The sequence below is a fragment of the Astatotilapia calliptera genome, chromosome 18 (assembly GCF_964374335.1).
Source record: "Astatotilapia calliptera chromosome 18, fAstCal68.1, whole genome shotgun sequence".
In the NCBI taxonomy this organism is placed as follows: domain Eukaryota; kingdom Metazoa; phylum Chordata; class Actinopteri; order Cichliformes; family Cichlidae; genus Astatotilapia; species Astatotilapia calliptera.
In genome coordinates this window covers 28,980,129-29,007,583 of record NC_137439.1, presented here as the reverse complement: position 1 = coordinate 29,007,583, position 27,455 = coordinate 28,980,129, and the positions used below count along the sequence as shown (strand labels likewise).

At 38.5% G+C, this 27,455-nt stretch overlaps 1 protein-coding gene across 1 annotated transcript; it reads left to right on the top strand.

The window, feature by feature from the left end:
- Window positions 1–27,455, top strand: LOC113010840 (uncharacterized). The gene is made up of 75 exons (XM_080292436.1): window positions 1–114; window positions 227–288; window positions 387–425; window positions 771–795; window positions 2,833–2,901; window positions 2,980–3,069; window positions 3,153–3,221; window positions 3,347–3,442; window positions 3,587–3,673; window positions 3,800–3,901; window positions 5,284–5,349; window positions 5,455–5,544; window positions 5,632–5,718; window positions 5,801–5,890; window positions 6,021–6,110; window positions 6,220–6,282; window positions 6,418–6,471; window positions 6,577–6,639; window positions 6,720–6,788; window positions 6,901–6,984; window positions 7,181–7,267; window positions 7,978–8,061; window positions 8,132–8,200; window positions 8,282–8,356; window positions 8,439–8,555; window positions 8,648–8,737; window positions 8,905–8,967; window positions 9,062–9,124; window positions 9,200–9,268; window positions 9,380–9,463; window positions 9,563–9,649; window positions 10,074–10,157; window positions 10,248–10,316; window positions 10,457–10,546; window positions 10,799–10,888; window positions 10,972–11,061; window positions 11,145–11,207; window positions 11,590–11,649; window positions 11,737–11,805; window positions 15,024–15,107; window positions 15,268–15,354; window positions 15,436–15,519; window positions 15,623–15,691; window positions 15,763–15,852; window positions 15,933–15,983; window positions 16,077–16,166; window positions 16,256–16,345; window positions 16,437–16,508; window positions 16,642–16,704; window positions 17,847–17,909; window positions 17,998–18,066; window positions 18,178–18,261; window positions 18,361–18,447; window positions 19,528–19,611; window positions 19,702–19,770; window positions 19,911–20,000; window positions 20,253–20,342; window positions 20,426–20,515; window positions 20,599–20,661; window positions 21,044–21,103; window positions 21,191–21,259; window positions 22,107–22,190; window positions 22,339–22,425; window positions 22,507–22,590; window positions 22,698–22,766; window positions 23,013–23,102; window positions 23,194–23,283; window positions 23,369–23,458; window positions 23,550–23,639; window positions 23,731–23,799; window positions 23,921–23,983; window positions 25,729–25,791; window positions 25,884–26,030; window positions 26,260–26,307; window positions 26,561–27,455. Exons 1-75 carry the CDS (start codon window positions 39–41, stop codon window positions 27,115–27,117), a joined length of 6,303 nt encoding a protein of 2,100 aa, XP_080148562.1. The 5' UTR covers window positions 1–38; the 3' UTR covers window positions 27,118–27,455.

Here is a 27,455-nt window from a genome sequence, read left to right as displayed (position 1 = left end):
GCTGCTGACAGCAGAGGAAGGTTTTGGAAGGAAAAACCATGGCTGGTGGTTCTCAATTCATTTGGATTCCGCTCCTCTTCACCTGTGTACTCTGCACTTCTGATCCCAGAGCTGGTAGGGGGAAATAATATCGTCCTTTTTATTGTCAGTTAATAGGGGTTGAATTAAACAAATACCTGTAACAACAACAAAAAAGTAAATATTTATGTTTTCTCGTTTATTTCAGGCCACAACAGGTTGGTCAGAACTGGGAATCCCGACTTGGACGCAATCCTTTCCAGGATCCTTGTAAGTCCCAGAAAATGTGACTTAGCAAATGTTTAGAGATGAGCAGAAGTTTGGCTGCTACTACTAATGATACATTTCTTCTTGTGCATTTACCTTAGCTATCCACTGACTTTCAAAACAGCCCTGTAAATGTGACGGTAAGTAGTAATTATTAAATAGTTATTACATCATGTGATTTATCTCTATAAATATTGTGATCAATAAAAGTTTTAGTATATCTGTATCTCCCACTGAGCATAAGATCTCTGTGCTCAGTAGCTTCTTTCAAAAAACAACTAAAAACACATCTTTTTAGAATTGCTGTTTGTTAACTGTCGTCTGTTTTGTTTTATGCTTTGTTAACCTTGTGTGAAGCACTTTGTGATCTTTTATCTAGAAAGGTGCTATATAAATAAAGTTTTACTTACTTACTTACTTACGATAGATATAAGAAACTTGTTATATTATCTTCATCTGATCTAAGATCAAATGTTTTATTACAGTCAATTGTCATCAAAACTTGCACCGGTAAGTGATTTTTATTTATTTATTTTTTTACATCTATTTTATTTAACAATACACTACAATCCAAAAACATGTTCCCAGTAAGCTGCTTCTGCTAATCTGGAATGTTTTATTCACTCATCCAAGCGACGTCCAAATCACTCGGATAAGTGATGTAAAAAATGTTTCCCACTGAATATGCTGCATCCACATGAACAGAACCAAGTTTCTGGGATTTAATAACTGGATTATTGAGCGTGCATTGCACAGATTCAAAATGTGATGCCAGTATTTAGCTGAGCGAGTGTCTTAGTGTTGTCTCTACATTATTAGTCAGATAAATAAAGATTTGAAAAACTAAATCTAAAATCTTACATTTAAATGTTTACCTCCTGTCACATTTGACCTCTAACCCCAACTTTAAGGTCAATAGATTGACTTGATAATATTCCTATATAGAGCTCTTTAAAACTAGGTTTCTTACTACTTTCTATAGGCGTGTAGGAAATGATATACAGTATGGTAAATGGCCTGCATTTGTATAGCGCTTTACTCAGTCCCTAAGGACCCCAAAGCGCTTTACACTACATTCAGTCATTCACACACACATTCACGCACTGGTGACGGCAAGCTACATTGTAGCCACAGCCACCCTGGGGCGCACTGACAGAGGCGAGGCTGCCGGACACTGGCGCCACGGGGCCCTCTGACCACCACCAGTAGGCAAACATGGGGTTAGTATCTTGCCCAAGGATATTTGGCATGCAGCCAGGAGGCAGCCTGGGATCGAACCACCGACCTTCTGGTTAGTGGCTGACCTGCTCTGCCACCTGAGCTACAGCCACCCCAGTATGGGGATTTTTAACAGTTTATAACCATTTGAATACAAGTACAATGTTCCCGAATACTTTTTTGAAAACAAAATCAACTCGTGTGCAAAAGCTCTTTTCCACTTGATATTTATTTACTAAATATTTAAACAAATTTTACTGAAATTAATGTTGCACACATGCTATAGCCACATAAAAAAATAATTATAAGTAACTATATATAATATATAATTGTGTAAAACTAATTATAAACAGAATCATGTTGAGTATATTAAAATGGGTTTCAGCAGGGCGAATAACAAAAGGCTGCACGTTGCTCTTGTTTTTACTGCGCTACTAACTTCTTAAAGTACATTTAAAAAGTACAAAGAAATTAAATATATATAAAATACAATACAATTTCCCTTAAGAGTAAATACTGCACAGAAAGTGAGCTGCCTTGGCAGATGTCTGCTTATTATTATTATTATTATTATTATTATTATTATTATTATTATTATTATTATTATTATTATTATTATTATTATTATTATTATTATTATTATTGTTGTTGTTGTTATATTACCTCTGCAACTTTTAAGGATATTGGATGAACTTCTTAAATTTACATAAAAAATTTGTGTTTGATTCAATCAATCAATACATACATATTTAATACATTAAACATGGTCAAAGTAAGAAAAAAAAAAGAGGTCAGCTTATAGAGAAGTTATTTCAAATGAGCCAAAAACTTCAGACTGCTCTAAGCCCTCTGTTTTAGCCAGTTGCCCACATTTGGCCTTCTCAGGTGGAGCTCTGGCTGTGAGCAGACATGCGCTACTTACCTTCTGTTCAAATCTTCTGTTTGCAAAGCGCAGCCAGTCAGAAGAAATTAGTCTTAAAGAGACAGGAGGGGAGGAGCTGAAATACTTAGTTTCAAACAGTGGGTGAGCAGTGAGACTGTTTATCTTGCTGCTTTAATATGTGGCATTGCTAACAGTGGCAGGGTGGGGTTTGTGGCTCAGCTGCAGGGGAGGGGTGGAGCAGTGGGTTCAGGTTACGGTGTCAGGGGAGGCTGACACACACCTGAGCTCCATCATCTGATCATGTCTCCCCTATAAAAGATGGTGGGGTGTTGTGTGTGGGTGGCAGCTGCAAAGCTGGGACAGTGTTGGTGAAAAGTACCGAACAATTAAGGTGAAAGCTGTGTGTGTGGGTCCTCATTCGTGTCACCCTAACATTTCCTTATCAGGTGTGAAAGAAACTTTGGAGGTGTTACAAAGGAAACTTCAGCAGGCGAATCACCGTTACAACCAACTCGGTGAGCATACATCCAGCGAAGAGTTTAAGTAGGCCTACTTTTGCTTTGGTTTGTTGCAACCTGTACACTTTCTTACAGGTGACGAGGCCTTTGGGCTGAGGACAGAGGTCATACAGCTGAAAGTGGAACTTGCTGCATGCATGTCAACAGCATCGTCTACATCTGGCAGTAAGCCTTTCCTTGCACATATGTAACAGTTGGAAACAATTTATATCAGCAAAAGTTAAAATGCATGTGTGATTTCCTGACAGCGTACCAACCCAATCTGCAGCTCAAAATGAAGCAGGTGCTGGAGAAGCTTGATGGTGACACACTTCTCCGTAAGTTTTTTGGAAATACAGTAAAATCTCTCGCACAGGTCACGATTTAATCATAATTAATTAAATTTTAATCATATGACGCTGCACAGTTCAGCTTTTATGTAAAAGTGTTTTCTTTCTTTCAGTTTTTAAAATAATGACACTCACCGGGGAGGTGAGCACTTTGCAGGAGAAGATCAAGCTTGCTACTAATTCTAACAGAACTGCAGACGAAATCGCAGGTGAGCTATTTTATCGTTAGCATGATGTGCTTATCTTGCAGTACTGAGAAATGTTTGAATTTGCCTCCACTTGAGCGCTATTCTTCTGGTTGGAGCCACAGAAACTGAATGAAGATGTTTCATTTCTAAACTGGTTTCCTGCAGAGCTGCAGAAAGAACTGGACAAGACGACGGCTGAACTCAAAGATCAGATACAGGAAGCTGAAGAAAGCCTTTCAAATGCAACTCTCAGTAAGTGTATTTTTGAACCACATTTGAGGAACGGAAGGTCAACCGAAGGCGCTGGTGTTGTGCGAATGCATATATAAGCAGAAGGAAATGGCTCATTGCTTTCTTTCTTTTTTTCTCTTCTTTTAGTACTTCAGATAATCTCCCTGCAGAATCAGCTCTGGGATTTACAAGAGGCAGAAACAAGAGGGGGAAAACCAAACTCTGGGAGTTCAATTGGCATGACTCTGGGTAAACTGCGGGCTCTTTGATTTAACTAAAAAAACTTTTGCTTATTATGTGAAAATTGCTTGTCCACAGTTCAGGCAGAAAAATTGACACATTGTTCAGTAACTATACCATTCCTTGGTGGCTAATTTTTTAAACTTCATTTCACATTTTCTATTAGTGCTGCTAACAACAGCTTAGTATTTTGTCTAAATAAATTGCAATTAAAACGTAAATGTTCTTACCCTTTAAATGTCAGTTATTCATGAAAAAGTGTTTGTCTTCATATAACATCAGACATGTTGTAAATAACAAAGAGCATATTCCAGTACAATAATAGCGAGAAAACCCCAACAATCAAATAACCCCTTATGAGCAAGCACTTGGCGATAGTGGGAAGAAAAAACTCCCTTTTAATAGAACCAGGCTCAGGAAGGGGCAGCCGTCTGCCGTGACTGGTTGGAGATGGGTCCATAGATTAATAATAACTCGTCATTAAATGCAAAGTAGTGTATAAACACAAAGAATTTAAAAAAAAAACATGAGTGAAGCTAGGCCCATTGCAGTATAACAGCAGGAAGGTTCAGGCTAACATTTGTTAGACAACAAGAGGCCTTGGGTACAGAGTTGAAGGTAAGCAACTTTATTTGGCCTTGTAGCAAGTGGTCACCCAGTCAACTACACTAAACTAAAGCAGCACCTGAAACTATGCTTTTTAATGCTGTAATGTAGCTACTGTAGCGAGTGGCACTGTGGTTAGTGGCTAATACATTTACCCCCACGCAAAAGATCCAGGAGAGGATATAAACCTCGCATTATGGGGTTACAACGTAGAGTATTTCTAGTACTAGCTCCAAGTTGAGATAAAGGGTTGTGTCTGGTATCTGTAGTAATTCAAACATATTGATCTGGAGCTGATGGCTACCTCTTTGGAAAAAAAGATGCAGCAGAAGTGTCATCAATGTGGCAATCTCTGGGAGTCGGTTCATTTTTGAAGCCACAGCTCAAGTGTGGCTTTTTTCCTGTGGTACCATTTTAACTCCTAAATATGCATAGCTGTGCACTGTGGTCTCCCACTTCCTTCTTTCTTGGTCACAGTCGGTTTCTGCGTGAAGGTTGCATAACACCCTGTTATATGAAATCCATTTAGTTTTTTGGTAACTTTTTGGTTGCTCAGGACAAAATGGAGCAAAGAAGTGATGGTTGCTGAAATTGATCTAATGCATGGCTGCATATTCCGTAAAAAAAAAAGAATCTTAAGGAATTTACAATAGGTGTTATGAAATATTTAATAATTATTTAGATTTCAGATTAATATAATGCTAAACTGGGAGAAAAGGTCATCTTCTTTCATTTTATTATGTTATTATATTTCTGTATCCTGACCATTTTCTTCTGCTGCTCAGTGAAAGAACAGCTCAACAGGAAGATTGTTCTGCTGCAAGAAAAAGGAGGTGGCTACTCTGCTAATTGTAAGTGAATCTTTCTAAACAGGCCTGCATTTCTTGTGTGAGTAATAACGTTAAAGGCTTGTCTTTCAACATTTCCCAACACTTCGTTCTCTGCTGGCTGTCCAGTGCTGGAGCTGATTTATGTGCGCACGAAGATTGCAGAGTTGAAGAGGATGATCATCGATGCTATTGAGAAATCCAAAACCTTCGCCGCTGGTGAGTTGTAGATCCCGTCTCTCCTTTGTGGAGCAGCACACGTTTATTCTTTTTTTTACTTTATTTATTTAATTTTTTTAAATTCAGATGCCAGGAAGCAATGGATGCAAAAGACTGCTCTCCTCAGAAAGCTGATTATACAGCTGAAAGATGACGAGAACAACAAGGAACTAAGTAAGTGAACATTCAGCGTCGAGCACGTCCTTTGTGTAGTTATTGCGCCATCAACTCGACACCCTCTTGATTCTTTCAACAGCCTTGCAAATTATGAGAGTGCAGGCCGAGGTGCTACATTTTGACCAGCTGATGAGAAACGCCAAAAACATCACTGATTCCCAAATTCAAGGTAAATGGCAGCACAAATCTTTGAAACTTTACACTACGAAGTCAAGTCACATATGTACTTGTCTTATTTGGAACTACCAAATGATCTGCTAATTGCAGTAGAAACATTAATAGCTGTTTATTCATCCCAGGGTTCCGCGTTTTGTTGGACAGAGAGAAGCAAAGGCATGACGTTTTACAGAGGCAACTGGAAGCAGTGGAGTATGTTAAGGCACAGCAGAGTAAGTATAAAGGAGAGGCGGAATGATCACCTCACCAACCTCACCACGTATAAATGTGCTGCTAAGGCCCAACACTCAAGACAATGGTGTTTTCTTTGTCTTTGAACAGTCGTGCAAGTCATCAGCCTAATAGAAGAAATGAAAAAGCAGCACCTGACAGGCCAGCGCACCAGTAAGTCCACCTGCACTAACTTTAGTGTTAAATTCAGAAAAACATTTAACATCATTTGTTTTCTGAGCAGAGAATACTTTCTTAATCCTTGACATTAAGATTGCGATCTTACATTATGATACTTTAAATCTGCAGCTGTGCGTGGAGTTACAGAAAAAGAATACATCGAAGCTCAGGCCAAAATAAGAGGTGAGTGCTCGGTGTGTAGTTTGTTTTTTGTTTTGTTTTTTTAGAAATTTTGAAAACTGTCTGATAAGAGCTTCAAGTACCTGATTTTATCCTTTTATACAAAAGAGCTGCAGAGGAAACTGCGACTGAAGACTGAATTAGATTCCAAATTTGTGAAAAGATATGAGCGTAAGTTTTTAAAATGGCTTTCAGCTACAACCTCTGATTATTCCTGCTTGATTTTAAAGCATGTGTCTCGTTTCTGTTAGAGGTGAAGATCGACTTTGACCGCAAGATTGCTGAACTGAAGAGAACCGAGGACTTCCAACCAGCTCTCAGTGAGTCACGTTGCCGTACGCAGTGTCCAGCGGTGTCTCTCGCTCGGCTTGTAATCTCGTTGTGTTGAATTTGTAATCTGTGTAGTGATGTTTCTGTTGCTTTCTGCTCCAGTTGTAAAGCTGATGAGCCTGCATGATGAACTCAAGGCTTTGAAGGATCAGATCTCTCTCTCAGAAGACAAAGACTTGACCTCCGGTGAGGGACAGAGGCCACAGATATATACCATACCTTTGTTTTTATTCTATTAATTAAGTGGATTTTTTTTAAAGCAATTTTTAAACAGTTTTGCGCTTGAGACAATTAAATTACATCTTTACATTTTCCTTGGGAAAACTGGGAATTTCTCTGATATTTTTAACATCTCTTAATAACCCCTATTTCTGTCCAACAGAGCTACGGAAACAACTGGAGAGAAAACAAGAAGAACTGAGCTCAGGAATTGCAGACATAGAACGTCTGACTTCTAGCCCAGGAGCAAGTGAGTTTCTTGACTTTACTTTATGTGAACCAGAATTATTGTTTGAACGCTAACCATTGTTTTTAAGCTAAACTCAAACTGACATTCACAGTTATGTACATAAAGTGCATATTAAAAAGGGACATAACATCCAGTTTTAAAGGGAAAACTAGTGTGGAAGAACCTTAAACTGCTTCCTTTCTAGTGGCCAGCAGAGTTAAGGATTGTAAAGTATAATCATTTAATGTGAAGCTGCTAATAAACGGCTGAAATGCACGACGACTTTCTGATCCTTGTTTTAGACAAATCCACCAATAGTCGCCCTGCTAGGTCCTTGTGCTTTCAGCTGTCGTGCTATTAAATCACAAGCTAGTCAAACACAAACTGAATACAGATGAGACCTGGACTGTCACATATCATGGCTTTTATGGTTAAATCTAACTCAGGTCACATGTAAACCTGCAAAAACCAAGATTAAAGAAAATGAATTAACAGCAGAGTGAAAGAATAATGTTGTGAGAGGCTTTGCTTGATATGCTGGATGTTTTGGGGGTTTATGTTTTATCAATCATTAGTTCAAAAGAGTGTAAAGTAGAGACTTGTTGGAGTGGCACAGGGAAAGAAGGGAACCAATGAGATTCTGAGTTGCTTACAAAAAGCAAAAAATTGGTAGACATTGTTGCAGTAAGATTCATTTTCTAACTTAAAGACTGCACGTTGCTTTGCTTTAGTTTTAAAGATCCTTGAACTGCAACATGAGTTATGGACCCTTCGGAACAAAGCCACCAATGGAACCACAAGCGATCGAGAAGAGGGTTAGTGTTGTTTAAAGTCAAGATAGAACCTGCAAAATATAATCTAAATACATACTTTCCTTTTCCTCAGACTTACAGGACAGACTTGACGGCTTCATCGATGAAATCAACAACAGAGCCGGTGAAAACACAAAACTGAGTGAGTCTTGTGAGAAACTCTAAAACTCTCTGCAGTCGTATCTTTTGCAGTCAGCTACATTTTTTTTAACCTTTTTTTCAGTTCTGAAAATCATCAGTCTGCAAAGTCAGCTGGAGCACCTGGAGACGCTGCTGTCACAAACCTACAATTCAAACTGTAAGTATCTCACCCAAGACCTCATGTTAGCATAGAGTGTCATAATGTTACTGTAGCAACTTGACATGTGTGTCACTTTCAGCTCCAAGCATGGTGATCATAAGGAACACTCTAACAGATAAGCTTACACTGAAGAGAGCCGAGCTACAGAAATATATCAATGAGCTGAATAACAAGAATCCAGCTAATGCCAGATTAAGTAAGTCCAGAAAAACACTTGGATCAATCTTGATTGTTGTGAAGTAGCCTAAAACATAATTCTGTACACCCTGACTTTTGTATTTTCTGTAGTTCTGGTTATCGCTGAATTCTACAAACATCTCAAAAGAATTGAAAGAGAAAATCGTGACGATAACGCAGAATCCTCTTTAACATTAACTCGTAAGTATGTCCTACAATCACTGTATCACTTCAAGCAAAATGGGCTTTCATAGAGCGAACGGAACAACATTCATGCCACATGCCTGAGATCGAAAGCTGTTTGCTGCAGGATGTTCATGTTGCTAATTTGCACCATAGTGTTTCAGTCCATTTCTTTTCTTTTAAAGTCCTTCAGATGTTTCTTCAAAACAAAAACAGGGAATATGCTCTTATGAAGGATAAATTCGCAGGTGAGTTGATTTTGTTTTTCTGAATAGATCCATAACTAACAGTTTGTGTCAGAGACAGTTTTTGTTAACTTGGATTTCCTTTTTCACTGAGCAGAGTTGGAGAGGCAACTGCTGTTAAAGACACATGAGTGCTCTGGACTCGAGCAACAACGAAACCGTAAGTTGCGAATCTGACTTTGACCTCAGAGTGTCTGAGACTGAGTTTTGATGTGACTGATTTATTTTTTGTCAGAGCTGAAGACTGAAGTTGAAGATAAGATTGCAGAACTGAACAAGACAAAAGACTTCAAAACTGCTCTGCGTGAGTGCGGTGCAGTTAAAGTCTCTCCTTTTTTTTTTTTTGCTCACATCCTCACATTATATTTCAGAACTAATCTGTGCCGTCATATCTGCTCACGTTTGTCTCTGTTAGTCCTGAATGTGATCAACACGAAGGCTGAAGTGAGGGCTTTGAAGGAGCAGATCTCAAACTCAAAAGATCCAGAAATCATCTCACGTGAGTATCAGCTGTCATAGTCAGCACACTTCCTGGAGGAAAAATGTGAAACAAATATGACCTCAAGTCATATATCTGTTTCTCTCTGATTCCCCACAGAGCTGCAGATGCAACTGGAGAAGAAGCAAGATGAACTGATTACTAAGACTGCAGAAATGGAGGAATTGCTTGCCAACCCGAGAGTGGGTGAGTGCACTGCTGTACTCTGTGATCAACACTGTTTAAACAGTCTGACAACCCGCTGCCTATTATTGCAATACTAAGCCTCTGGGGGCAATTGACAACATTTGGGGGCCAGGATTTCCTGCTCTGTGCGTTCTGTGCAGTGGATACTTTTCACATGGGGACCTTCTCTACTTGGAAAAGGCCTATAAATCAGTTAGCTTAATGTCTGCATGGTGTTAAAGAACAAATGATCTTGATGGGTGTAACTTTGCATAATTTTAGAAGAAGCTAAGATTTGTAAAATCACCATCATACTGGGAAAAGAATGTGTTTCTGTCATGTTTTTGCAATTTAGTTGCACTGACACACATTTCCATTTAAAATATCCCTCTAAATGACACAACCAAACCTTACCTGTCATTCATCAGATGTTTGTTTGTTTCAGTTTTACAAATCATTGAGCTCCAGAATGAGATATGGGACCTGCAGAACAAGGATGTGAATGGGACAGCTGGTGACCAGATAAAAGGTACTTTAAGGTTTAAGGTGCTGATTGAGGGTGACACAAAGTCATAGTAGATGACTAAATGTTATTAATACAATTCACTGTTTTTTGCAGCGCTACAAAACAGAATAGACACACTCATGGCTCAAATAGGCAGCAGTGATCGAGATAACACCAAACTGAGTGAGTATGAAGTAACTGTGAGCACAAAGGTTCACTGACAAGTTGAATTTTCTTTCTTTTTACCTTTTTCCCTCTCATGAAGTAATTCTCTCACAGCATGTCTTATAGCAAACTACTCTTTTTGCTTCTTTGTGCTTTAGCACTGAAAATCCTGAATCTGCAGAGTCAGGTGAAGCACCTGCAGAATCTGCTGTCAAACCGCGAATCTCAACAAACCAGTGAGCTAACTGGTAAGTATCTCCCATTGTGCTTTTCCTCTAGTGATAAGAGTGTGACAAATACAAGTGAGCAGGCAGAAGCACAGAGGAGTCAGATGTGGGGCAAGTGAGAGTTTTAGTTTTCCCCATCCTTGTAGAAAAAACAAAATAAGTGTGAGAGATAAAGAAACTTGGTAGCTTTTGTAATTCACAGTACAAAACGTGTACGATGATCTCTCGTGTCTGACCAATAAACCTGTTTTAACTTCTTTAAAATGACCTCAGAGATCACAAATGAGCTTGCAGCCAAGAAGGGAGAGCTGGAGAAACATGTCAATGAGCTGAAACAGAAGAACCAGGAAAATGCCAACCTGAGTAAGTCAAGAAAGACTGCAGTGTCTGCAGAAATGATGAAGGAAAAAAGTTCTGCTTTGATTCTTTCTTCCTCTGTTCCTCAGTTTTGAACATCACTGATCTGCAAAGCCAACTTGAAAACCTTGAAAAAGTTAAGACAGCTGAGGATAAAGAAAGTGCTGCTACAATTTCTAGTAAGTATTTTTCTTTTGATCTCTAAAAGCAAGTATCACCTCTGATACCTTCTTCACCTGAAGCTAACTTTACATTTTGTTAGATCTCAGAAAACAACTGAAGGTTAAAGAGTTGGAGCATTCTCGTGATCAGGAAGTGATCCTCGGTAAGTTCATCCGTGGCATGTTTAAGTTTCTGCAACAAGAAGGATTAAGTTGATTTTAAGATGCTTGCAAGTTTCGGCCGGTCTCCGCAGATTGCTGCCCCTCCCTGGTTCTGCCAGAGATTTGTTCCTGTTAAAAGGGAGTTTTTCCTTCCCTCTGTCACCAAAGCACAGCGCCTTGAGGCAACTGTTGTTGTGATTTGGCACTGTATAAATAAAAGTGAACTGAACTGAATTATTGGAGAAACCTGGAATTAATAGTTTTACAAACTCATAGTCAAAACCCACTGAAAGCCAACAAAATATAACAATATGAGCTTTCATGCTGACCTGTATCAAAAAATAATGCCTAGACTATTGCTTAGTAATGTAACCTTTCTCTTAGACTTGCAGGAAAAACTGAACGAGACAGAAAGCTGTTCAGATTATGAGCAGACAATTACAGGTGAGTGTAATCTTTGACTTGCTGTTCTTTCTCAATATAGAAAACTGTTGTCTGTGATCAGCACCCATAATAAATGTCTCTGTGCAGATCTGCAGCAAAACCTGAATGACAAAATCAAGGAGCTGCAGTCCAAATCGAGCTCTGTTACTTCACTTGGTGAGTGTTGAATCTGTTAGCTGTACTGTATTAATATGCTCCATCTTCCACCATCCAGTTGATCATATTTAACCAATTTATTTCTGATCTCGGTGAAATTATTTTAAAAGGGAAGATATTAGAAGCCGTTAAGAAGCTCACAGTGTTGCAACACTTGATACATTACAGGACAATAATAAATAATACATCATGATACATGTAGGTATATTTACTGATTAAAAACCCTGAAAGACCATAAGAATAACACCAAGATATTTACTGCATTGTGTATCATCATTAGTGGTGCATGCCTAATAGTACACAATGATAGTGCTATATTAATGTTTGCCATGTTTGTGCACTTGGCCAACAGATATAATCATATTGAGCAAAGTTTTCTCTTTTAATGCTTGGTGGTTGGCAGGCATGCCTAATTCAGCTCTGTGGCTAAATAATGCTAACGTGCTTTTTGCTTTGCTCATGTATGGCACAGAGATGTGTGGTTAGTTTCTCATCATTCTTAACATTTTTGTTATGTGACTATATAGTCATATTTGGTTTCTAAAAAATTCTTACAAAGAGCAAAAAAAATATAAACATAATATACCATTAAAAATGATATTTGTATTCTTTGGAGACAACATAGTCAATGAATAAGTTGCCCTAAATTATTAAGTAAAAAAGTAAGCTCTTACATTGTTTTGAGATGATGAGTTGGATGATTATTCGGTGTACATAGTACGTTCAGTTTTAAAAACAAACAAAACCTGACCTGTAAAGCTTGGGTTTGACATTTACGTGGACTGCTGTAATATTGGCATGGCCCCTGACTATCACAAAAACGTACACGTGAAAACTGTAGCTTTAAAAGAGAGACTTAAGGAGTATAGCAAATGTATTGATATCTTTGGTCAAAAAAATGTAAGATCCAAATTGTAATATACAATGTACACTACAGCAGGAATGATTAACAACAGCCACAAAACATTTTAAACTAAAAATGTAGTTTTTCATAATATTTAGCAGTAATGGTGCTATGGTTCCTGCAGTCCTCATGGTCAAATGTCTTCAGCATTACCATTGTCTGCTCATGCTGATTTTTAAGGATTTTATTTCTAATTATTCATTCCTCGTGTAGTGGTGACTTGAACAAATTTTCATGACCTCTGAGTGACGTACGGGTGACATACACAGAAAGAGGCAGGTGAAACAAATGCAAATGGAAAACGTGATATTGGGGTGGGAAATGGAAGAAATATAATACATATGGAAATCCAAATAATTTGAATGTTTTCTTTAAAAACATATATAGATGTTAATGATTGATATGACGGCATTTGTGCAATTATTATAGAGACATGCTATTATTCTGGAATGGAAATAAGGATGTTTTCACAAGGTGTTAAAGCTGCATAAAACCTAAAAACAGGTCATTTTAGCCCATTGCAGGGTTGTTTGCAGATTTTAATGTTGTGTAATAAAAATGCTTTTATGTGGTCTTACAGGTGCATAATTGCAAAGAAAGGGACACATAAGTCCTTTGCTAGGTGGTTGATTGGCAATATGATGAGGCCAAAATATCTGATAAGTTAGAACCTTCAGGAGCTTGAGATGTATTTGTATGCTAATTTTTAATGCTTAGTTCCAGATGGTCTAGTTTGCAGTCAAAGAAACAAACACACAGACAGACAGAGCATTTTAATATATTAAAAAAAAAAGGTTTTAATAATGTGTCACTAATATAAACTGTCTCCCTGACTTGTTTCATCACACTCTCAGTGTTTTATTATACTTCCTCACAGTTAATGAGTTTGTGGTGAAGCCAACCTGAGAGAGATGTAATGTAGACACTAAAGCCGGTGAGCAAGAATGTCATACTAAAGAGGATGGTTCTTTTAAATACAGGGGGGGGGAGCGAATCAGAAACCCCGGGCACAATGATGAAGCAGGCCTGATCAGAAACAGTTTATTCCCGAGACGGACAGTAGGAATAAAACAACCCAAATACTAATAAGAAAAAAGTATACAATAAAATGTTATTAATATACTAAAATCCCCCAGGAATAAAAAAAAAACCCACTTCAAAAACTGCTAAAAATATAATTCTCTGCATGCACTAAAATCCCATTCGGTTCCCTGATGTAACTGTCCACAGTCCAGGATGAATGTTTGTTAGGTGTTCATGAGCTGGACAGAAATTCCCTTTGCGGAGGGGGGTCCACGCCAGCCTCGTCCCAGGCTGACGGGGAGGAGCCTCCCCATATGGAAAAGAAATAGTAAAAACTTATAAAAGACTTGCATAAGATGTGGCCTACTTCATATAGTGAATCATATAAGGCTTATAAGATTTACTCATGAAAGTGGCCACTTTCATATATTGTTTTAGTAAGTATCCAAAACATACAAGTTTCATTTATATAATTTTTCAAGGGATCTTACATCTGTTTTTACTCTTGTATGCTTTTCATACAAGTTTCACACAAGACAGATGCAAACTTTATAAGATTTATACATATCTTTTCCATATGGGTCTATCCCCCTCTCGTCCTCTCACTGGGCCCATCACACACTGGCGTCCGTCGCTCGATACCACCGCGGCTCCACTTGCGTCATCGCCCTGTAAATAAACAAATAGGTGCTAGAACCATCGTCCCGGAAGCGGCCTTGGCTTATAGCCATGGCAACCCTCTGCCAACACGGCTGCACCCAGTGAATGACAGTGGAGACACTACTCACAAATGTAGGCAGAGGTATACCTCTCCCCTGCTACTAATCACACACGTTGTCTCCTACTGTCGCCGTTCCTGCTGTCGGGACTGGGTTGCCATGTCATGCTGACTGGTCCGTCTCCAGATGAGGCACCGCACCCCCACGATCAACCAGCGGGTCCCTCTTTTTCTCCTGGCCTTCGCGCGTTCCTCCTTATATCTGGGGCCTCTCTCCTCCAGTATCCAGCTAGCTTCCTTTTAATAGGTGTTTAGACAGCTGATAGGCCACCTCTGGACACACACATGCCTCAGCAGGTGATCCAGCTAATTTGCCCCATGCTCAGCCTGTCCAAATAGAAAGTGTCCTAGCTGGTATTCACAAAATTTCTTATATGGATCATAGTTGTTAAAATCAGAGCCTTTGCTAAAAACACAACTTACATTGGGCACATGCACAGATGTTGTGCACATTTTCATGTGTCTTAGATGAGAACAGTGAACGCTGATGTTTATTCTGACTGATTCTTTCAGCTCTACAAATTTCTACATTAACTCAGCAAGTGGAGCAACTGAAAGCACAAATGAACAACTCTGTGTCCAAATCCAAGGTTGATGGTGAGTGTGTTTCATTGTCAAGTCAAGTAAGCAGCGCTACTGGGGTCCAGTATTCACATGGTGTACATTAAAGGGTTGTTGTACAGCTTTAATATTAGCTAAATAAATATTTACATTTACGCATAAATCCCCCCCAAACAAAGTTTTGTCTGATCTGCAGAGCTCCAAAAAGCCATAGATGAAAAGAACGAGGAGCTGGACAAACTAACAAAAGAGCTGAAAGAGAGAAGCACTCAACCACGTAGACGTGAGTACAAACAACCTGCTGAAAGAATCCAGATTACTTACTCAAGTACAAATACTTATAAGTGTTCCAACCTTCTTTCAGTTCTGCAGATTATTGCACTGCAAACAGAAATCGAGAAACTGGACACTGTGGCGGAAAATGATAGAGATGAGGAGAAGATTAAAGGTGAGTGACATATCTTACCTGCGTAAAGTAACAAGTGTAAAGCAAAAATAGGATCATTTCTGTTTTGTTTTTTCTTCTTGAAAAAATCATCTTTTTTTCCCAGTACTTCAAGGAAAGCTCACTTATTTGATTGATGGAGTTAAAGATGAACAGGGTGAAAACATTAAGCTGAGTGAGTAACAGTCAGAGTAAAATACTTCCCTCACTCTCTTCTTGTTATATATGCATAAACCTTTTTTGTAGCATTTCAGATCTTGAATCAGCAAGCTGAAATAGCAAGACTGAAGAAGGAAGAAGAAAAGAAGAATCAGGCACAAGAAGCAAAAATTAAAGGTGGGCTCTCCTCAAATGCGATCATAGTAATACTACAAATATTTAAGGACATAAAACATCACTTTTGCCTATTTTTGTAGATCTGGAAGATCAACTGGAGGCCATGAGAAATCAGAGAAACACAAGAAGTGGTATGAGTTCAGTCATGAGTTCTGGTTCAGTCAGCAACAAGGAGTGAAATATCAAACAGCATCCGAGTCCATAACGTTTGTGTTTTGTTTTAGCTGCTCAGATTATGGAGCTTGAAGTGCAAATTAAAGAACTGGAAGATAACATAGCAGCCCTCAAAGAGGCTCATACTGAGAGCCTTGCAGGTACAGAAGAAACTTTGAAATGTATATTGCATGAAGTAACCTGTATATTAAGCTAATGGTTGTGTTTATTAATCTCAACTCACTTTCAGACCTTCAAAGGAGACTAAAGTTGAAAGAGAGGCAGCTGGATGACACTGAAAGTCAACTTGAGCATATAGATGCAGAGAATTTTAAATATGGTATGAATATTGTTGAATTTGCTTTTTGGTGTCATGCTGTTCATGTCCTTTTAGTACGATATAATATTCCAGTTTTTTGTATTTCCACTAGTGATGGAGATTGCTGATCTGAGGGTGAAACTGAAAAAGGCGGTGACGCAGACATCTGACAAAAAAATCAAAGGTTTGAGATTTTTGCAGTCATTTAACAATTTAGTGCATGTAGAGTCAGTCTCATAAATATTTTGAAGACCTGCAACACATTTCTGCTTGATCTTAAATCCTGTTTAAAAGTACTTTTTTACTTTCTTTGTCAGACGTGGAGAAGAAACTAAAAACACAAGAAGCTGAGAATAAAAAACTTGAAGCTGCAAACAAAGGTTTGTATTTTATTTTTGTTGGGCGACCGTGGGAAGCGTATCTGTAACCGGAAGGTCGCCGGTTCGATCTCCGGGTTCTCTGTCCTGGTCGTTGTGTCCTTGGGCAAGACACTTTACCCTACCGCCTACTAGTGTTGGCCAGAGTGGCAGATGGCACGATATGGCAGCCTCGCTTCTGTCAGTCTGCCCCAGGGCAGCTGTGGCTACAACTGTAGCTGCCTCCACCAGTGTGTGAATGTGAGAGTGAATGAATAGTGGCATTGTAAAGCGCTTTGGGTGACTTGAAAAGCGCTATATAAATCCAATCCATTATTATTATTTAACTCTTATAGTATAATGCAACAGCTCATTAGCTTAGCTTAGCACACAGACTACAATTAAAACCCTTCTGAGGCCCTGGGACCATTTTTGTACATTTTAGTTTTTCAGTTACAAGCTATTTGCACTGTGTTGAATGGAATATAGCCAAATTCTCTAAAAAAAAGTTTGGTATAATTTCATTTCAAAATTCAAGTCTGACTTCCTTAAATTAGCTTCAGTGGCTAAGCTAACAATACACATCCTCTTAATGAGCAACAGCTCGCCTGGATTTATCTGCTTACTTCTATTTTCCAACTCTGTTTGGCACATATGGATTACAGTAATTGTTGAACATGAGCAGAATAAGTGTGACATGTAATTCCTTTGCAAGGCTTTTGCTGTAGATTAAACAAATAAAGTAAAACATGTTAATTTGTCTTTAGGAATCATGTAGTTAGCTTTAGGGAGGCTAGCTGTTTCCCCTTCTTTCCAATCTTTATGGTAAGCTAACATTCACATTATATAGCATTTTATATCTTGAGATAAAAATTTACAACATAATCTTTAGCCCCTTATAGTACCGGTATCTACTCGGATCAACTTGCCACGGTTTTCAGAGTTTTCCATTAGCTTAATTACCTGCAGTCATGGCGAGCCCATCCCAGTAGAGACTAATGGAAAAGGCGCTTTCAGTCCTTTTAATTTGTTTTGAGTAAGTCCTCCAGATCTCTTTTTTTAAAAAGACAAAGACACAAATCAGGGGTTTTTTTCTGAATATATCCATCATATTAAAGAGTTTTGTGCAGAGATCCAATTTTAGTTGTTTGTTTCTTTTGATTCAGAGTTGGAGAAAAAACTGCAATTAAAAACTCAAGAATGCTCTGGACTCGAGCAACAACGAAACCGTAAGTTGTAAATCTGACTTCAACCTGAAAGTTTCTGAGCCTGAGTTTTTGATATGACTGTTTTTTCTTTTTTTCTTTTTTTAATCAGAGCTGAAGACTGAAGTTGAAGATAAGATTGCAGAACTGAACAAAACGAAAGACTTCAAAACTGCTCTGCGTGAGTGCGGTGCAGTTAAAGTCTCTCTTTTTTTTTTTTTTGCTCACATCCTCACATTATATTTCAGAACTAATCTGTGCCGTCATATCTGCTCACGTTTGTCTCTGTTAGTCCTGAATGTGATCGACATGAAGGCTGAAGTGAGGGCTTTGAAGGAGCAGATCTCAAACTCAAAAGATCCAGAAATCATCTCACGTGAGTATCAGCTGTCATAGTCAGCACACTTCCTGGAGGAAAAATGTGAAACAAATATGACCTCAAGTCATATATCTGTTTCTCTCTGATTCCCCACAGAGCTGCAGATGCAACTGGAGAAGAAGCAAGATGAACTGATTACTAAGACTGCAGAAATGGAGGAATTGCTTGCCAACCCGAGAGTGGGTGAGTGCACTGCTGTACTCTGTGATCAACACTGTTTAAACAGTCTGACAACCCGCTGCCTATTATTGCAACACTAAGCCTCTGGGGGCAATTGACAACATTTGGTCCAAACCATAGTTTCCATGTGATGTCAGAGCTACTGGGACATGCCCACCTGGTGGACAAAACAGTACAGTGGCCCTTTGCCCTCCAGCCATCCTTTGATTATCTTCAAATTTAACTTAGCCAAAATGCAGCAAAACGTGAGCACACCTCTCCTAACCACACCTCACAGTCCAAATCACACAAATCCCTGCTTCTCCACTGAAATCCGGACTGTCATTGGCAGTCATTTAAGAGGAATGATTTACCTGACACTGGAAAACTACTTTGTTAACTTTAATGTTATATTATGACAATAATATGACATATTAATACTACTAGAACTTTTCTGGCTCTACACTGTAAATGTCCAGGTCAACAAAACATAAGATTTACGCATGGTACTTTGTTTAAGCTAGCTATATAGCACTTACCTTTGCTTTAAAAATAAATTTATTGTTCTTCAGCTCCCACACGATGCCATTATTTACCCATCCTGACTGAAAATACATGTAGTCCCTTGGTTTGGACATGTTAACTGCTGTGTCTTAAGAAGCATCACAGTTGAAAAACTGGGATACTTTTTAATGGTTTCATAAAGAATTTGCTCACCTGTCGCATCTGTCTCAAAATACTGTCTAAGCACAGTATATGAACAATCAGAAAACAGCACTTGGTGATGGTGGAAAGGAAAAACTTCCTTTTAACAGGAAGAAACCCCTGGCTGAATCAGGCAGAGGGGAAATCATCTGCCATTACCGGATGAGGATAAGGAGAGGGAGACAGAACAATAACTAATCATTAAATGCAAAGTGGGATATAAGCACAGAGAGCAAAAAGGTGATTCGGGTTAGTGAAGATGAAACACTAGCAGCTTCAGCATGTTGCAGTGTAACTGCTCAGAGTCATTTGATCCAGCCCTAACTATAAACTTTGTCAAAAAGGAACATTTCACAACCAAACCTTACCTGTCATTCATCAGATGTTTGTTTGTTTCAGTTTTACAAATCATTGAGCTCCAGAATGAGATATGGGACCTGCAGAACAAGGATGTGAATGGGACAGCTGGTGACCAGATAAAAGGTACTTTAAGGTTTAAGGTGCTGATTGAGGGTGACACAAAGTCATAGTAGATGACTAAATGTTATTAATACAATTCACTGTTTTTTGCAGCGCTACAAAACAGAATAGACACACTCATGGCTCAAATAGGCAGCAGTGATCGAGATAACACCAAACTGAGTGAGTATGAAGTAACTGTGAGCACAAAGGTTCACTGACAAGTTGAATTTTCTTTCTTTTTGCCTTTTTCCCTCTCATGAAGTAATTCTCTCACAGCATGTCTTATAGCAAACTACTCTTTTTGCTTCTTTGTGCTTTAGCACTGAAAATCCTGAATCTGCAGAGTCAGGTGAAGCACCTGCAGAATCTGCTGTCAAACCGCGAGACTCTACAAACCAGTAAGCTAACTGGTAAGTATCTCCCATTGTGCTTTTCCTCTAGTGATAAGAGTGTGACAAATACAAGTGAGCAGGCAGAAGCACAGAGGAGTCAGATGTGGGGCAAGTGAGAGTTTTAGTTTTCCCCATCCTTGTAGAAAAAACAAAATAAGTGTGAGAGATAAAGAAACTTGGTAGCTTTTGTAATTCACAGTACAAAACGTGTACGATGATCTCTCGTGTCTGACCAATAAACCTGTTTTAACTTCTTTAAAATGACCTCAGAGATCACAAATGAGCTTGCAGCCAAGAAGGGAGAGCTGGAGAAACATGTCAATGAGCTGAAACAGAAGAACCAGGAAAATGCCAACCTGAGTAAGTCAAGAAAGACTGCAGTGTCTGCAGAAATGATGAAGGAAAAAAGTTCTGCTTTGATTCTTTCTTCCTCTGTTCCTCAGTTTTGAACATCACTGATCTGCAAAGCCAACTTGAAAACCTTGAAAAAGTTAAGACAGCTGAGGATAAAGAAAGTGCTGCTACAATTTCTAGTAAGTATTTTTCTTTTGATCTCTAAAAGCAAGTATCACCTCTGATACCTTCTTCACCTGAAGCTAACTTAACATTTTGTTAGATCTCAGAAAACAACTGAAGGTTAAAGAGTTGGAGCATTCTCGTGATCAGGAAGTGATCCTCGGTAAGTTCATCCGTGGCATGTTTAAGTTTCTGCAACAAGAAGGATTAAGTTGATTTTAAGATGCTTGCAAGTTTCGGCCGGTCTCCGCAGATTGCTGCCCCTCCCTGGTTCTGCCAGAGATTTGTTCCTGTTAAAAGGGAGTTTTTCCTTCCCTCTGTCACCAAAGCACAGCGCCTTGAGGCAACTGTTGTTGTGATTTGGCACTGTATAAATAAAAGTGAACTGAACTGAATTATTGGAGAAACCTGGAATTAATAGTTTTACAAACTCATAGTCAAAACCCACTGAAAGCCAACAAAATATAACAATATGAGCTTTCATGCTGACCTGTATCAAAAAATAATGCCTAGACTATTGCTTAGTAATGTAACCTTTCTCTTAGACTTGCAGGAAAAACTGAACGAGACAGAAAGATGTTCAGATGATAAGCAGAAAATTACAGGTGAGTGTAATCTTTGACTTGCTGTTCTTGCTAAATACAGAAAACTGTTGTCTGTGATCAGCACCCATAATAAATGTCTCTGTGCAGATCTGCAGCAAAACCTGAATGACAAAATCAAGGAGCTGCAGTCCAAATCGAGCTCTGTTACTTCACTTGGTGAGTGTTGAATCTCTGAATAAAAAACTTTCTAAGCTGTCAAATTCATCATAATATATTCATTTTTTTCCCTATGATATTGATTTAAAAGTGAAGATTTTAGAAGCTGTAAATCATATTTTACTTAACTTTTTATCACCTTCAACAAAAAAGGTTTAATTCATGATGATGCAATTTTGTAGTTATTAGGGGAACGCCTGAGTCACTCATGGTCAAGCAAGAGCTGCAAATGTACTGCATTATTTATTATAATTACTACTACATGGCATGCCCACGCTACAGTAGTGCCACTGTAGTGTTTGGCCTATTTGTGCAGCTGGCTGATTGATATACTTAATCACATTGGGGGTTGGGGTAATCTCACAAGGTCCTAGGTGGTTGGTAGGCATGTGTAATTCAACTTTGTGAATATAAATAAAACTAGCTGCCTCATAATAAGATAATATCCAAATAAAAGGAGGTGCATGTAGGTGCATAAAGGCAAAAAATGTCATTTTTAGCCACTTGCTAGGTTTTTGCAATAGGATGGTGTCAATCAGACTTTTTGAATTTAAAGTAGATGTTAATGTTGTGCAATAAAAATACATTTATGTTTTTATAGGAGCATAATTGATAAGAAAAGGAACTTTTTAGCCCTTTACTGGGTGGTTGCTATGTGATATGATGACATCATACTATCTGAATATTAAAATATCTGAATATATCTTAATATGTCAAAAAAAATATATTGCCATGATTTCTTTCTCCACATTCTCAATGTTTTACTATTCGCAGATGTTGTGCACATTTTCATGTGTCTTAGATGAGAACAGTGAACGCTGATGTTTATTCTGACTGATTCTTTCAGCTCTACAAATTTCTACATTAACTCAGCAAGTGGAGCAACTGAAAGCACAAATGAACAACTCTGTGTCCAAATCCAAGGTTGATGGTGAGTGTGTTTCATTGTCAAGTCAAGTAAGCAGCGCTACTGGGGTCCAGTATTCACATGGTGTACATTAAAGGGTTGTTGTACAGCTTTAATATTAGCTAAATAAATATTTACATTTACTCATAACAAAGTTTTGTCTGATCTGCAGAGCTCCAAAAAGCCATAGATGAAAAGAACAAGGAGCTGGACAAACTAACAAAAGAGCTGAAAGAGAGAAGCACTCAACCACAACGACGTGAGTACAAACAACCTGCTGAAAGAATCCAGATTACTAACTGAGGTACAAATACTTATCAGTGTTCCAACCTTCTTTCAGTTCTGCAGATTATTGCACTACAAACAGAAATCGAGAAACTGGTCACTGTGGCTGAAAATAATACAGATGACGAGAAGATTAAAGGTGAGTGACATATCTTACCTGCACATAGTGTAAAGCAATGACTTCTTAAAAAATAAAATACATGCATTCGGTGGGAAAAAAAAAGTCATTCCTCATCTTTTCTCCAGCACGTCAAGAAGAGCTCAATTCTTTGATAGAGGGAATTAAAGATGAACAGAATGAAAATATTAAGCTGAGTGAGTAACAGTCAGAATAAAATACTTCCCTCGCTCTCTTCTTCTTTGTCTTTAATATGTATGCACATGTATGTTTATCACAAAAAGTCTGTTTATCTGAATGTAGTGCTTTCAGTGAGTGTTTTCAAGTGACGGAACATTTCTCCCACTGAAAACGCTACGTCCGGATGAACAGACTTAATTTTTCGGGGATTTCCTTACCTGGATGCACTGATCATGCATGAAGATGATTTTCTTTTTTAATAGCATTTCAGATCTTGAATCAGCAAGATGAAATAGCAAGACTGAAGAAGCAACAAAACAGGAAGAATGAGACACAAGAAGCACAAATTAAAGGTGGGATGCAGTGGGCTTTCCTCAGATGTGATCATAGTAATACTACAGATATTTTAAGGACATAAAACATCACTTTTGCCTGTTTTTGTAGATCTGGAAGATCAACTGGAGGCCATCAGGAATGAGATACAACAAAAGACAGACCTGCTGGATAGAAAAGATATAAATATTGCTAATCTGTGTAAGTATTTTGCTCTGGTTCAGTCAGCAACAAGGATGAAATATCAAACAGCATCAGAGTCCATAATGTTTGTGTTTTGTTTTAGCTGCTCAGATTATGGAGCTTCACGAGCAAATTAAACCACTGGAAAATAACATAGCAGCCCTCAAAGAGGCTCATACTAAGAGCCTTGCAGGTACAGAACAAACTTTGAAATCTATATTTTGCATGAAGTAACCTGTATATTAAGCTAATGGTTGTGTTTATTAATCTCGACGCATTTTCAGACCTTCAAAGGAGACTAAAGTTGAAAGAGAGGCAGTTGGATGACACTGAAAGTCAACTTGAGCATATAGATGCAGAGAATTTTAAATATGGTATGAATATTGTTGAATTTGCTTTTTGGTGTCATGCTGTTCATGTCCTTTTAGTACGATATAATATTCCAGTTTTTTGTATTTCCACTAGTGATGGAGATTGCTGATCTGAGGGCGAAACTGAAAGAGGCTGAAACGCAGACATCTGACAAAATCAAAGGTCAGTCATTTAACAATTTAGTGCATGTAGAGTCAATCTCATTAATATTTTGAAGACCTGCAACACATTTCTGCTTGATCTTAAATCCTGTTTAAAAGTACTTTTTTACTTTCTTTGTCAGACGTGGAGAAGAAACTAAAAACACAAGAAACAAAGAATAAAAAACTTGAAGCTGCAAACAAAGGTTTGTATTTTATATTGCAGGTAGTCACAAAATTAATTTGATATTTTGTCGCAAACATGTATCAGGGTTGGATTTAAACATCTGTTTAACTCTTATAGTATAATGCATTCATTTAGCTAACAGGAACTGAAAATTATGGGCAACAGCTAACCTGGCTTTCTCTACTTGTTATGTACTCGACTATTTTCTAACTCGATGTTTGTCATGTATGGATTAGACAAATTGCTGAGCAGAAATAGAGGCGGGCAAGCTGTTTTCCCTTTTTTTGCAGTCTTTATGTTAAGCTAACTAGCTAGTGGCAATACAATCAGTCAGTGTAAAAAGAAAGTATTGGGTCTTAAATACAAGCACAGATGAACTGCAAAACATGATATATTACACCGCCATTGTTTACCTAACAAAACCTAAACCAAAAGGCAGAAGCACTGTATGGAAAAACAGATGCATTTATGAGTGACTCAGTGACTGTGAGGTGCCCGGGTCCTGTGGCTGCAGTAAACAAATAGGGGCTTTTATAGCTGGTGAATGAACGTTAACCTTGATAACTCTTACTACGCTCGGCAGTAACGATACTCTGTTCTCGGCCCTTAGACAGATTATCAGGCTGTCCCGTATTTCACAATAAAACTCTCTCACTTGAGTCTTCTCCAAACAACTTTTTCGGTCTTTTTCTAGTTTTACTGTCATGAACTTTAACATTTAACATGTGAACTGAGGCTTATAGAGTCTCAGATGTAGCACTTTTTGCCCCAGTTTCTCTGAGTATAGCATGATAAATTTGCTGCAATATCCTAGCCACTGTCTTGAATATTTTCCACTTTCGCGATTCTCTCACTGTAGAATTAGGGACTTTTTTTTTTTTTTTTGGAAATGGCCTTTCAACCCTGCCACTTACCCTCCTAATTCCTATGGAAGCAATAAGGGTGTAGTTCTCCCAAAGTTGATTCTGTTCATCTGGATGTGGCGTTTTTTGTTTGTTTTTTTTTTAGTGGGAGAAACGTTTCGTCACTCATCCAAGTGACTTCTTCAGTCTCAGCTGACTGCAGGTCTCCCCAATCTTATAAACAGTACATTTGCATAATGACTGAAACCAGCCCACTGAGGAACAATGGGCTGGGAGGTCAGTTCCTTAATCTTAATTATGCAAATTCTCATGACCATTGATCAACCACCACTGATCAAAGACCACTGACCAATGGCCATGAGTCCCATTCACAGAGAGTTGGGGAATGGCTGCAATCACAGCATTGTAAGATGGCAAAAGATGTACCCTTAGGCCCCCTTCTCGATTCAGAGATGATTTTCCCTTTTCACTTAAATGGCCTCCTTGACTCCACGCTCAAATCACCGTTCCTCCCTGTCCAGGATGTTACATCCTCATCATTGAAAGAGTGGTGTAGTTCACTAATGGTGTAGTTCATTTTCCACACACTGCTTCTTGTTTTTGAACTACTTTTTGTCCATCTGAGGTTGTATTTACTTAATTTCTGTCTGGTATGATAAGAACCAGATTTTCTTTATGTCTGGAAACATCAAACCTTGGAACTGACAGAGAGTGTACTTTCTTTGGAGCATGTTGCGACTGTCTGTCTATGAAAAGTGCTTAATAAATAGACTTTACTTTCTGACATCTTTTCATCTAAAATTAAACAAGGACAAATAAATGCATTTCTCAAAACATCCAAAACTATCCAAATGTGACTCTCATTTAGCTGGTTCATGTTTAATCTCTCTCCCTCTGTCAGACCTAAAGCAGGAAGTCACAGAGCTGAAGATGTGCTGCTCTCAACCGCCAGAGGAGTGTGAAGGTAAGATTCCCAATGTGACCACATTATTATTGTGTGGATATATTGTACAGATGCACTCCTTGAGGTTCTGAAGTATGTATTTCATCAAACAGACTTGCGAAGAGATTTGCAGCAGTGCCATGATGATGCAGACCGCCAGCTGCAGGAGCTACATCAGAAGGATGCCAAGCTCAACCAGTTGGAGCAGGAGTTACAAAGACAGAACAGGGAGAATAACAAACTGCAGAATAATATTGACAGTATGTTCAAGCCACAGAATGAGCAGATTCAGTATAATATGGGAAAGTGGGTAGTAGTGAATGTGAGATTCTTAATTGGATAATTTAATCTTCTTGTTAGACCTGCAAGCTGAGAAAAACAAACCTCAGGAAATTGTAGAACTTCTAGTTTAGCCCAGAAACATACAAAGAGTAAACTGTTATGACACAAAATCCTCTGACAGACATTCTCTTCTTACTCTGCCCTCAGGGCTTCAAAGGGAACTAGGTGATATAGAAGAAAAGACCATCCATACCTGTGAGTCACACACGAAAGTTTGTTTCTTTTTTCTTTTTCTTTGCACTTTTGTTTAAAGCTAATAAAGCTGCACAGATGCCATGAAAAAAAATACACGACTACTCACGCTGCATACAACAGCCTGTTGTGTGAAAACGTCTATATAACTTTAAAGCACACCCTTACATTTTTCACATTAAGGTTAAATTATGCCATCTGTGTTATCAGGGTTGTTTCACTGCATGCTGATTTCAGATGGTGTTTCTTTTAACAGCAAAGATGACCTTCGATCCAGACACAGCGCACCCAAGAATAGTTTTATCTGATGATGAAACCGAGATGTCCACTGCAGATTTTATACAAGACGTCCCCAACAATCCAAGACGGTTTGATGTGATTCTGGGGGCCCTAGGTGCCACTGGCTTCTCATCTGGCAAGCATTACTGGGAGGTTTCAGTAGCTGGAAAGACCTGTTACCACCTTGGGATGACCAGTGAATCTTCTCGAAGAAAGGGATCAATACCCTTCAGTCCAAACAATGATTACTGGACTATAGTCCTGGACAAACAGGGTCAGTACAGAGCTATAGAGCAGAGGAGAACGGTTCCCATTCCTACTGAGATACAACCAGTTACCCTGGGTATCCTGCTAGATTACAAAAAGGGAACCATCTCGTTTTATGATTCAGGGTCCAGAACTCATATGTATTCTTTTGTAGGTCAGCGCTTCACAGGAAAAATTTATCCATTTGTCAATTTCTGTGTAGAAGATGGCAGCGCTCCAAATCCAGTAGTTTTAATTACTCCTGGAGCAACTGACTGGATAAAATAAGGGTCACGAGAAGTTCTGTCCGCACCCATGTCAAAATGTGTGACATTTACGAGTATGGGAAATAAAATAACTGAAGAATAAGTGCACATATTTCTGCTACTGTTGCTATTAAATGCTTCAGACAGTAAAACAAATATACCATGCTTGCAGCATTCTCTCCCTGTCTTTAAAGCCAACCTTAAGTCTGCCTACTCTCTTTGATTTGAATCATGCTGTTAACTCTATGGTTTTTACCAGCTGTTATTTTTATCAATACTGTGATTTTGATATTTGATTCTATGTAAGGTGTCCCTGAGTGTCTCAGCAGGTGCCTATTAATAAAATTCATTACTAAAATA

Coding starts and splice junctions, on each gene's coding strand:
- LOC113010840 (XM_080292436.1), top strand. CDS start 39: ATGGCTGGTGGTTCTCAATTCATTTGGATTCCGCTCCTCTTCACCTGT. Junction 9,650..10,073: donor GCTTGCCAACCCGAGAGTGG/GTGAGTGCACTG, acceptor TGTTTGTTTCAG/TTTTACAAATCATTGAGCTC. Junction 19,771..19,910: donor TCGAGATAACACCAAACTGA/GTGAGTATGAAG, acceptor TTTGTGCTTTAG/CACTGAAAATCCTGAATCTG.